This window comes from Callospermophilus lateralis, chromosome 3 (assembly GCF_048772815.1).
Source record: "Callospermophilus lateralis isolate mCalLat2 chromosome 3, mCalLat2.hap1, whole genome shotgun sequence".
In the NCBI taxonomy this organism is placed as follows: domain Eukaryota; kingdom Metazoa; phylum Chordata; class Mammalia; order Rodentia; family Sciuridae; genus Callospermophilus; species Callospermophilus lateralis.
In genome coordinates, this window is record NC_135307.1 from 175,395,290 (window position 1) to 175,408,016 (window position 12,727).

The 12,727-nt window shown below is 45.6% G+C and overlaps 1 protein-coding gene across 1 annotated transcript in view; it reads left to right on the forward strand.

The window, feature by feature from the left end:
- Chmp4b (charged multivesicular body protein 4B) overlaps nt 1–12,048 on the forward strand; it is a 36,020-nt gene extending 23,972 nt beyond the window's left edge. The window contains exons 2-5 of the mRNA XM_076851710.1: nt 8,992–9,169; nt 9,645–9,759; nt 10,412–10,538; nt 11,803–12,048. Of these exons, the coding sequence (XP_076707825.1) occupies nt 8,992–9,169; nt 9,645–9,759; nt 10,412–10,538; nt 11,803–11,867 (485 nt within the window). The 3' untranslated portion in view covers nt 11,868–12,048. The remainder of the gene's footprint in view (nt 1–8,991; nt 9,170–9,644; nt 9,760–10,411; nt 10,539–11,802) is intronic.
- Nucleotides 12,049–12,727: the final 679 nt, after the last annotated feature.

Consider the following 12,727-nt stretch of genomic DNA (forward strand, 5'->3'; position numbering starts at 1 on the left):
CCCAGCTGTGTCAAATCATCAGCATAAGTGCAGGGAGATGATAAAGTGATTGAATTTTATCACATGTGCTTTTAACCAATTTAAAATCCATGAGAAAGAAATTTTGTTCAGAGGCTTTTATTGCCTTCCCACCTGGATTACCAGTTAGTGGAGTTTCTGGCTAGACCGAGAAGCCCCTGAAAGCCCTTGGTATCAGACTGCTAGCTTGCAGAATCTGTGGGATGCAGAGGCTCTCAGATTGCCAGGCTTAGGGCAGAAACAGGCCCAGTTGCCTACTTGGGCAGGATAGGTGTTCCTTTGCAGAGAAAGAATATGCCCTATGCAGACAGGCATATCCTGGCTTTGATCCCAGACTGCCACTGTATAACCATATGACTTAGTGACCTTGACCAGCCTCAATATCCTGATCTGCCAAGTGGAACAGTAACAACTCCTGCATAGCCAGTGAGCACATACCACTCATGGTGGTTAGCACCCCTCATAAATGTTAACTCTGTTTCATACAGTAGCACTCCTTTAGCAGCAGTTTTGCCTTTTGCAATTTCAATTACTCACAGGTTATCTGTGATCTGAAAATATTAAATGAGAAACTCCAGAAATAAACAGTTCATAAAATTTTTATTAGAATATATGGTTCTAATTTTTCTGCTTTATTATTGTTAATCTTTTATTAAGCCTAACTTATAAACTGAACTTTATGTACATACATGTATGTACATATAGGAGAAAATATTATTTATAGAGTTTGGTACTGTCTACAGTTTCAGTCACCTACCCAGTTCTTGGAACCGAGCTCCCACAGGTAAGGGGGACTACTTACAGGATTGTATTTTTCTCTACCATACTCTTTCTTAGAGGGACATGCTAAACTAGGAGATGGGACAAGAACTGGAAGTTAGAGATTCCAGAGAGCATAATGGACACCAGCAGGGCACGAGAGGCAGAGGAGGAGGAAGCAGGCAGGCGGGAGAGAACACCATGCTCATCAAGTGTCTTCATAGAGCTCATCCGTCCCGGGCGGTAGTGGTATCACACCCATTTTGAGTTGAAGTAACTTACCTGACACTCAGGGTTAGAGACAGGTTTCTGACCTGGTTTTCTTACAGTGCTGGTAAGCTTCAGCCATGGTAGGGGTGACAAAATCTGCATTGGCTAAAATGATCAAGGTGGTTTTAAATTTACTTTTCCCAATGTGGTTTGCAAATGGTTTCCGAGGGGTCGGGGATTGTGGTGGTGGTATGTTCTCTTCCCGTTAAAACAGGTTCTGAGAAATCCTGCAGTTACAAATACAAGTGGCAGACACTTAGCGCTTCACTGTGTTTCAGGCTCTGTGCTGGCACATCACATACTTGCCTCATCCTAATCCTACAATAGCCCTGTGTGCTGGTGCTGTTGTTATCATGGGGATTTGTGAGGTTAAGTAATTTGCTTAGGGGGACTTGATGGTGGAACTGAAAGTTGAAGCTGGAAAACTGGATAACCTTAAACCACTATTGTAATTTGAAGTGGCCCAGCTTTCTTGACTGCTCAGGTGCCTCATCAAGCCTTATAAAGAACATCAGTTGTATATGCTATTTTAATGATTTTGGGTGGCACAAGCCCGTAATCCCAGTGACTTGGGAGGTTGAGGCAGGAGGATCACAGGTTTGAAACCAGTCTTAGCATCTTACTTAGTGAGTCCCTGTTTCAAAGTCAAAAATAAGAAGGGCTGGGGATATGGCTCAGTGGTTAAGCAATCCCTGGTAAACTCAGTCAGTCCCTGGTACCTCCTCCCCCCAAAAAAGTAAATAAATGATTTTGGAGCATTTGCTATTTTGTTAGTTTGTTTATTGTGGTGCTAGCTTATTTCTTCTTTGTCCCTGTTAAAATAATAAAAGGCTTTCTTTTTCTCCAGAATTTTCCTTTGCAGTGAGTACTGTACTCCCTGTGTGTTTGCTGATGAAGTCAGCAGGGCTTCAGACTCTGATTTCCTGGTCATACACAAATACTTATTTTACCATCTCTAAATGGAGCATATTAGCTCCCGGCCACGGAGCGTACATTAGGGGAACAGGGAGATATATCACAGAGAAGGAGGCTGCTCTGGAAAATGTGTCTGTGCCTCTGGCCTCAACCACTCTGCCCACAAGTACCTGGGAGAAAAATACAGCAGTGTTGGGACAGCAGTCCAGGACTGTTGCAGGAGGAGGCATTCAGGCCTGCAGGTGAGCCTGGACACTGAGCAGTGGTTGACAGAAAACGGTCTGTTAGGGCTTCAAAGGTGCATTTGGTTTCTGAGCTTTTTTTTTTTTTTTTTTTGGTGGTTCTGGGATTGAATTGCATGCTAGGCAGGTGCTATAACACTGAACTACATCTCCAGCCCAAAATCTGAGAATTTTCTGTAAGCCTTATAGATCCATGCTATTCCTGCCACCTCCGTACAGGGTAGAGAAATGGGAGCCCCACCCTGTCTCCATCTTCTGAAACTGTAGGTAAGACTGGTAGCACCCATTTGGGAAAATACTCATGACTCAGGCCAATTAACACCTCTTTTCCATTCTTTCTTTTTCTTCTAACTGGGGACTTCTAAGAGCAAATTAGATAGCTTTCTGATTCTTAGCATGCACTTTTTTTTCCCTATGGGATACTGGAGATTGAGCCCAGATCCTCACACTCATAAGGCAAGATGAACCATATCTCCAAGCTTTTTTAAATTTTATGTTTAGACAGAGTCTCACTAAGTTGTTGAGGCTGACCTTGAACTTGGGATCCTCCTGGCTCAGCCTCCCAAGTAGCTGGGATTACATGTGCCACAAGCCTGACTTGACAGGAACTTTTTTTTTTTTTTTTTTTTGGGGGGGGGGTAATGGAGATTTTACCACTGAGCTACATCCCCAGCCTTTTTTGCTTTTTTTATTTTGAGATAGGGTCTAAGTTGCTTAGGGCTTCGCTGAGTTGCTGAGACTGGCCTTGAACTTGCTATCCTCCTGCTTCAGCCTCCTAGTGACACAAACTTTTAAATGGGGTTTGCAAAGAGAAGAGTTTTGAAAGAGAGTTAGGCAGATATTTTCTTATGGCAAGGGGAGCTGCTGATTTATTTTTAGCAAGTTAATTTGTAGATAACAGAGTTGAGGTAGCGTAACTACCTGAACTAGTAACTAGTTCTGAGCTAGTTCTAGTCCTGATTCTTTTTCTGACTTTCTGTGAGGTCCTGGCAGCCTGTGCCCACTTCTCTGCACATCATTTTTCTCAGTTATATAATGAGAAGAGTTGGACTGAATTCAGTACCTCTGAGACCTCTCTGCCCTTGATACCAAGATTGTAACTCTTGGGGCTGGGGATGTGTCTCGAGCGGTAGCGCGCTCTCCTGGCATGCGTGCGGCCCGGGTTCTATCCTCAGCACCACATACAAACAAAGATGTTGTGTCCGCCGAAAACTAAAAAATAAATATTAAAAAATTCTCTCTCTCTTTTTAAAAAAAAAAGATTATAACTCTTAACTGGTCAAGTTCATACCACATTGTCATGTGGTACAGGGATGGTACCACAGGATGAGTTTCTTTGGCATTGGTTAATTTTGTGGGTTTGACTTTCAATATCTTGTTCAGATACAGGAGGCAGATGACAGATGATACCCCTACCCACCCCACCTCTGGTAAAGTGGCTAGTGGCTTGGGGGCCAGATGTGGTTCTTCTGGCTTAGGGTTCCCTCATCATCTGAAGTCGATTCACAAGCATAATGAGCCAGAAATGTCTGAGCGATGGGGGGAGGCAGGGAGAACGGGGCTCCTTGGGGCTCCCTGGCCTCACTTGCCTGGCTGCCTGCCAGTGCCCTGTTGCGTGCCCCCAGGCTGCTGAGGGTTCTTCAGAATTCTCCCCATAGCTGGAGTTCAGTGTTGCATTTGTGTGTAAGTGTCCTTTGGAGTGTGCTTGTGTTTGTTGTCTTCTTCATGCTGACAGTGGGCACTTCTTTCCTCCCAGCCCTTCTGTTAGATACCTTCAAATGTAGGATCTTGGATTTGAAAGAGCTGTGGACCCCACTGTGTGTTTAGTGAGAGCAGATCACTGGGCCCTCCTCTACATGCCAGAGACTCTGTGCTAGTAGGGATTGCGTGGTCATGACTTTGTGGCGTCTTAGACATACTCTGGGCTATTTGGCCCTGTGCTGAATTTCGGGCACATTGTAGCAGGCAGCCTTGCCTTCCTCTCACACCACTTCAAAGCGATGTTGGCCTTTGCTTAGGAGATAGCTGTGTCCTATCTAGTTGTGTTGAACTGATGTAGTCTCTGAAAATGATTTCTGTGGTCACAATAGATGCCTTGCAGAAAAGGTTTCTGATCCTAAGTGAATGTCTTTCCCACTGGTCTCTTTGCTTCTTAGGGTGTCTTTTCTGTATCTTTCTCCCAAATAGCTGTTGGAGGGTCTAATGAAGCAACTGTCTGGAGACCAATGTTTATTTCAACATGGTTGGAGTTGTTTTTGCTTCAGCTTTCAGAGCCAATAAAGCTGGTTATTAGATTCTGTAATTGCTGCTGTAATTACTCTCTTGGAACCAGCAAAGGCATAATTAAATATGGAGATTCCAAGGACTATTTTTTCCATCTAAAAGCAACCTCTTAAACTTCTATCAGCCTGGTCTGGGTTAGATTTCAGTTATTAAAGCCATTTTGTTTACAAATGACACCGGGAGTTCTCTGGCAGAAAAGGAATTTCTTTGGCTACCTCTTTGAATATTTGATTTTGATGAACAGCCCCTCATTAGTCAAAAATAAGAAGTAGTACTAGGGATCCAACCTGGGTCCTCTGCCTACTAAGCAGATACTCTGCCACTGCACCGTATCCCCAGTCCTTAAATGCTTGTTTTTTAATCTAACCATCAGGAACTTATAAACCTTAGGCACAGCATTAAAAGCCTGGATGTTTTTATGTAAACATTGGACTTGGCCTTTTGGACTTTGGCTACATGTAGAAGCAAATCTCTATGGTCAGGAATATGGTTGTGTTGGAGGAAGTTTTAAGGATATTGTTCAGGAAGGGTATTGCTTACCTTTAGAAGCAATGGGCTCCTCTCAGCCTTCTGTGTACCCCAAGTTACACTCCACTGCGGTGCTTCAGGTTGTACGGGATGGGATGGTTCCAGTGCTGTGACTATTTATTGACACACATTCTTGCAGCCCACATGCAGAAAGGGTTACTTTACTTGTGAATCGTGTTTAGGCTTTTCTCAGGATATACCTTTTCTTTTTGTCATTCTTAGTGAATTAGAAATACATGTGGAAGTTAGATGGAGTAAAAAAGATCACCAGTCCCTGAACCTGCCTGGAGGGGAGGCAGCTACGCCAACCTTGTAGTAGGTAGAGGCTGCTGGAACCAGGCTCCTTGCTGGGAACCCGTTCCCAGTCTCAGAGGGGTACACTTCATGGTGAGTAGCTTGTAGAAGGTCCTATTTGATGAACAGAAGAGATGCAGGGAGAGGATCATGCCAGATGATTGCTCTAGTCTGAGTTTCAACAAGATGCTGTCATTTTTCCTCTTAGGCGGAATTGCACTCACATGGGGAACCCTCGCCAGAATATAGGTGCTTCAAAAATGCATTTAATATTGAACATCATATTTTAGCCTAGCCTATTGTAAATATGCTCAGAATACTTACATTAGCCTACAAGTATACAAAATGATGTAACACAAAGCCTACTTATAATGAAGTATTGTTGAATGTCTGTGTAATTTATTGAATACCATACTGAAAATGAAAATCGAAGTGGTTATATAGGTGTGCATTTGCACTGTTGTAAAGTGAAAGATTCTAAATTGGAGACTATGTGTGTATAGAAATCTTATAAAACAGATGAAAGTAGAGATTCAGTTTAATATATACTAGGTACATATTGTGAACCTAGTCCTTGTGCTAGATGTTAGTCTGCAAAGATAAATAGTATTATCATGATTTTTCATTGCAGGGTGTCTCTTGCTTATCTTCATTGTGTAGTAGTATTTGCTTCCAGATCATTTATTGCTTGGGGGATGCTGAGAAGAGGAGGTGGAGGTTAGAGAAATTTAGGATTGGCATCAAGAAGTCACTGCCAGTGGACATGTTTTAACAAGCTGGGTGTGATAGCACAAGCCTATAATCCCAGTTACTGGAAGCTGAGGCAGGAGAATCACAAGTTTGAAGCTACCATTGGCAGCCCAGCAAGACTCTGTCTTAAAATTAAAAAGGGTTGAGGATATAGCTCAGAGAAAGAGCATCCTTTTTGTTCAGTGCCCCCCCCACCCCCCTACATACACACAAAAAAGAAAAAGCAGTTCTAAATTTGTGATGTTAATATGGAAACAATAACTTTATCTTTTTTTAATTTGAAATTTTTATTTGTTTTAATTAGTTATACATGACAGTAGAATGCATTTTTACACATCATACATAAATGGAGTGTATTCTTCTGGTTGTACATGATGTAGTTACACTCAGGGTAATAATGTCCGATTCATTCTACTATCATCCCTACCCGCAGGCCCCCTCCCCTTGGAAACACTAACTTTAATTTTTACAGATCAGGATGTTGATGGTATAAAATCAGCTTCATAAACATTTTATCAGGCTCCTGTTACACTTGGGACACTAAAAAGCAAGACTGCTCCATCATCTCTGTGTTTGTTCTTGAGAACTGTCCCTGAATTGCTTGCTGTCATTCTGAGCCTGTGGTAGGGAAAAGCAGAGGGCTGGGAGTTACACAGACAGTGGCCGAGCCCTCCCCTCCTCACATCACACAGCTGGCCTGGGTGTCCTTTCATCCTTTTGACCCACACTGTCCGTGTTAGAGTGGGGTCTGGCTCTCTATCATCACTGAGTGCCAGAAGATTCAATGAAATGAGATGGGTGGGACTGTTGCCCTGCTGGTGGCAGGCTCTTAGAATGCCTTGGTGAATCTAGAATGGTAGACAAGGGACGGCTGGGGTGGGAAACCTGGGAAAGGGTGCCTGAGCTGAGCTTGAACTGTCACTGGGTGATTAGGGTGTGTCTAGGCCGTTTTCTGTCACAGGAGAAGCAGCAAGGAAGTTACCCAGGAAGGAAGCAGGTCAGCAGCCGCAGGATTCTCCCAGGGTAGCTTTCTCTGTCATGGTAATGTTGAAGACCTGGTGCTAGGGCTCCCAAGACTCAGGTTTATGAAGAGAATCCCAGTCCCTTGATTCTGCAGGTCCTTTCAGGCCACATGAAACCATGTGGAAATTTTGTCCTGGGGCAGATGGAGGGTTTGAGATTTTTCAAGCAAAAGAGTGGTTGGTTTTCACTCCCTCTTCTGTTCCACAGTCCCCTGGGCACTCACTGATGGATTCATAGCCCCTCCAGGGCAAGATCCTGCCCTCTCCATCAAGTGGGAGGCACAACAGAAAGGCAGGACATGCATGGACCTGGGATTCCACACCTGGCTTAAATCCCTCTCCACTACCTTGACGACCTGGACTGGGTTACGGGACCTTTCTGAACCTCAGCTTCCTCTTCTGCCTACAGGGTAGCCGTTGTGAGGAATTCTGTAGCATGCATGTGATTTAGTGGTGGCAGGAGGTGAGGGTTTTCAGCAAGGGTTTTGGGGTCAGCCATTTTAGTGATTCATGTCAGGATCAAGAGAGAAACAGATTAAGTGGCTTTTCAGATTTAATGAGGCACATTTTATTGTTCTTCACTTTTGCTGCAAGTTCTCTTTAGCCTGCTTTATCCTTTGGCTGGGGGAGTTCTTCCTGGTTGTTTCAGCTGTTGCTTTTGGAGGACCTGTGGACACTAACGTAGAGGCCAAGCCATTTTCCCTTGGCGAGTGGTTCTCAGGAAGGAATCCTAGACTAACAGTGTATGTGAGTAGAAGAAATTTGTTAGCTATTCATGTTGGTGTGACAGAGAAACCACAGCCCTGTGTGTGTGTGTGTGTGGGGGGGGGTGATTGTAACCTATAGCCTGCAGGAGGTGGCTCTGGTTCTGTAGCTCTTGGACCCCAGGGAGCGCATAGGCTTGTGTGTGTCTGTGGGCCTGGTGCTCCTGGGCCTGAGGTGGGGTTGGGCAGCCTGCACAGCCCAGTGTGGCCCAGCTCAATCATTCCTTCTGCCTCAGGCTGCTGAGGTGCCTTTTTGCCTTTGATGCCCATCTAAGATGGGTGCTGAAGAGGGGAACTGAGACAGTAATGGGAAGGAAATCTGGGTTTGAGAAATGTAGTTTTGGCACCGCTTTTTTCACAAATTCATCTTGGTCAAATTGCTTGCTTTGACTGGGCCTTTAAAACAAAATCACCCCTACAGTCTTTTTTTTTTTTTTTTTAATATTTACTTTTTAGTTTTAGATGAACACAATATCTTTTATTTTTATGTGGTGTTGAGGATCGAACCCAGCACCCTGCGCATGCCAGGTGAGCGCGCTACTGCTTGAGCCACATCCCCAGTACCCCCTACAGTCTTTAAGAAGCCAGGCTGGGTACTATGGCACATGCAAACATTTATAGAGTTGTTGGCTTAGCATTTTAATGTGAATTCACCTAGTATTTGGTATAGGCATTTATTACTTTTAGAATTAGTTGGCATTAATTGGTGCTTTAATTTTGCTTTATAATAATCAGTGCTGCTGGGCTTTAGGCGGGGGTGTCTGCATGTTAAGGTGCTAGGTGTTTACATACATTATTTTATTTACTCTTAGCTAGTGAACCTAGCAGGAAGCTTACTAGCTCACCAACATCTGGGAGCTGGACTTTGACCTCGAAGTGGTCTTCTGGGTGCTTTGGTTTGGGTGTGTGTTGGCAGAGGTGTGAACTTTTGCTTGTGTGCTTGCTCCTTGGCTGCACTTTGAGGTATGCAATTTTTTTGTGTTTTCTTAGAAAATTAATGTGCTTTCTTTGTAGAAGAGAATATTTTATTAACCATTGGTTGTAGTGGAGGCGACAACCGAGGTCCCAACTGGGGGAAGGCTCAAGTGACTTCTAGGACATCTCCCAAGTCTGGGCTCTCTGAAATCATGTTTTCTCCCCATGCAGCGGCCTTACAGGCGCTGAAGCGCAAGAAGAGGTACGAGAAGCAGCTGGCGCAGATTGACGGCACGCTGTCCACCATTGAGTTCCAGCGGGAGGCCCTGGAGAACGCCAACACCAACACCGAGGTGCTCAAGAACATGGGCTATGCCGCCAAGGCCATGAAGGCTGCCCATGACAACATGTACGTGTCACTGCTGGTGCAAGGAACATCCAAGTGCAGGGCAGCCCTGGCTTGCCGCACACACTCAGGCTGTGTCCTAGGGTGGACCCCTTGACTTATTTAAGCACCCGAATTTGATTTAATCTGCCTTCTTTTGGGGAGCCTTCTAAAATGAATTATAATTATGAATCCTGTTGCCTTTGGAAGCAAAGCTCGTGGGGTGAAAAAAATATATTTTTGCCTGATTCTTTACTATTGTGATGAGCGTACTTTTTAAGCTGGGAAGTCTTCTCATCAAAAGGAGAAGCTTGTATCCCAGAGGAGGAAGGCCACACGCCCTGGGTTATGTGTGAGCATGGACAGAACTGGGGCTAGAACCAGTGGTGGTAGCGATGGAGCTGGGAAGCGGGCTGTGTGCGGAGGGTTTCTGCTATGCTTTGCAGCTCCTCACGCAGACCTGTCGGCCAATATGACAATCTGTTCATTTCATTTCAAGGGACATCGATAAAGTCGATGAGTTAATGCAGGACATTGCTGACCAGCAAGAACTTGCAGAGGAGATTTCAACAGCTATTTCAAAACCTGTAGGATTTGGAGAAGAATTTGATGAGGTAAGTGGTTTCATTCAGATCACAGAAACCTCACAGGCGACACCCAGGCCAGGCCATCCCTTGATGTGTTATTGAAGGTTCTCAGCAGGGGTGTGTGGTTTGGAAATCACCAGTTCTTACCCCTCCAGACTTGGATAGAGACGGGCATGGTGTTAAGTCTTCCTGAATGCTAGATTTTGAGGGATGCTGTCATAGTTTTGGGTAGTTGACCTAAAGGAACCTTCATCGGGCGTCAGCTCCGTAATTGGTTTCAACAAGCAGTTACCCTGCACCTTTCCGTGGTGGGCACTGGGCTCAGAGGTGGGGGAGCAGAGGTGACCATGTCCTGGAGAAGTATACAGGATTTCCCCTCGGACAGCTCTGACATAAAGGAAAAGCCAGGGAAGGAGTTTTTAGCTCTGATCTCTGAACCATCCTTCTGGACATTGGCCACCTACCTACTCATTGCTGCTCTACAGTTTGGGACTTGGAGTCCCTTGGGTTTTTAAAATACAGTAGCAGCCCCTAGTGAGGATACTTCATTATGCCTTAGATTTGAGTCCCTTGAAGGTCAGCCCTTCTCAAATTTTTTATGTTCTCTGACTTGCTTCAAATAAGGAGAAACCAGCCTAGCCTCTTAACTTACCTCCCTCACTCTGTTTTCTTTCACCAGGATGAGCTCATGGCAGAATTAGAAGAACTAGAACAGGAGGAGCTAGACAAGAATTTGCTGGAGATCAGTGGACCCGAAACAGTTCCTCTACCAAATGTTCCCTCTATAGCCCTACCCTCCAAACCCAGTGAGTATTTCTTATTACAGCCAGCATCTACTGGCACCAGGTGAGAGGTGTCTTATGGTTGGTTGACTTCAGTCTGGGTCCTGGGCTTGTGCAGGGTTGAGAACCAGAATGTGTTGCAGTGGCCACAGTAACAATGACTTCTGAGTTTTTCTAGTTTCTAGAACAGGTTTTTTTTGTTGTTTTTGTTTTGTTTTAACCTTAGCACTGTGGACTTGGCCAGATAATTCTGAAGGTAGGGGTAAGCCTGGGAGGCTGTCCTGTGCACTGTGGGCAATAACAACACCCCTGGCCTCCCCCAGTAGCAACGCCCTCTGTTTTGTGAAACTAAAAGCTTATCCAGGCATTGCCAAATGTCCTCTGGCAGTGGGGGTTGGGGACTCATTCTCATTTGAGAGCCCCTATTCTAGACTGATATTTCGCCAGAGAAAGTTCTAGGCACTGTGAGAAGGTATGAGAATTTTAGTCGAGTAGCTCATGCTCCATCTAGTATCCTGTGCTATGCACACCTGAAAAGCCCAGGCCCTCGGAGACAGCCCCTGGTGGGGCACAGCTTTGGCTGTCCCATGGTTTCCTTCTCCCTGTCACTTTTCCCCTCCCCATCATGATATTTCACCCCTGATAAAAATATTCCACCCAGAGCTTCTTGATAAATGCTCAGTGGCAGAGCACTTGGCATGTGTGAGGCACTGGGATCTATCCTCAGCACTACATAAAAATTAGTAAATAAAATAGAGGTATCGTGTCCATCTACACTAAAAATATTTTTTAAAAAAAGGTAAAGCAGTTGATCTGGTGTGGAGAGAGCACCCAGGCAGTGGTGTGAGACCAGGCTGTAGTCACCAGTGTCTTCTGTATAAGAGGAGAGGCCTCTCACACAGTCAGTGCCCAGCAAGCCTCCTGGGGCCGTGCCCTGGGGGTTCAAGCAGTTGGGGTGGAGGTGGGAGGCTGGCGAGGATCGAGCTCCTGTGAACTGCTTCCCTTCTCTACCGCCTGTGGTGCTCTGAGACTGAGACCTCTTGGGAATGCTGGTGACTCAGTGTGGAGACTTCCTCATCTGTCTGCCCCTGCTGGACCGAGGGGAGGTGCTGGGGAGGGAGAGCCTGGGGTCCTGGAGTTTTGTGCGACAAGTTTAGGCCCTGAGGAGCCGCTGGTTAACAGCCTGGAGGCCAGGGGCCTGCAGGGTGGAGCGCAGCCCTGGTCCCCAGCCAGAGTGCGCCAGCATCCTCTCAGCCAGCCCCTAAACAGCCTGTTCTGTCTTCAACAGCCAAGAAGAAGGAAGAGGAGGACGACGACATGAAGGAATTGGAAAACTGGGCCGGATCCATATAACTGGTCCAGTGCAGGCTGGGCCCAGACAGACTCTGGTGGCCTGCGCTGCGGGCAGGCGCTGCGTGTGCGGGCAGGCAGGATGTGGTGCAGGCAGCCTCCATCGCTCTCAATCTCACTCCAAAGCAGCAGCAGGCCGCATCGCTGCTCACTCTCGCAGAGCATGGTCTGCGCCCAGCGGGAGGGCGGGGGGAGGGACGGGCGGGCGGGAGGGAGGTGCCTGCTGTTTATAATGTTGAATTTCTGTAAAATAAACTGTATTTGCAAATCCAACATTGAGCTTCTGGACTATGCTAACTCCACTGCTGAATCCTCAATGGAAAGGGTCGACCATTTGCAGTTGAAATGATCTGAAAATGTAGCCTCTGTCCTTTTAAGTCAGTTGACTTGTCGCACATCTCTTTGTAAGACTGTATGGTACTGGCAGAAAAGTCGTTTTTTAAAAGCCATAGGCTTTTCCTTGTCCTTAGCTGTAATATCGCATTGGTTTTGGCTTCCTCGAGAGCTGTGTTTCTTTTCTGTCTGTCACCTGTGTACTGGCCCCCGTGTTTACCACCCTGGCCCTCCTCACTTCCACCCCCCTGCTCTTTTGGAGTTTGTGACACTGATTTGAAATGGATGTGTTCTCTTGAGAGCAAGTGAGATTGTTAGAATTAAATTCCAGCTTTACGGTTTTCTAACATGGCTCTAAGGTCCTTGTTGCTGTTTGTGATAACTGATAGATAACTCATTGGAAACATGTGCATACATTTATATTCAGATGAAATTATGGTTTGCACTGTCTATTAAATATCTCAATTAATTTTCATACTTTGCCGTTGTGTTCAATTAGTCTGTCATTTACCTTGGGAGCTGACCTTTCC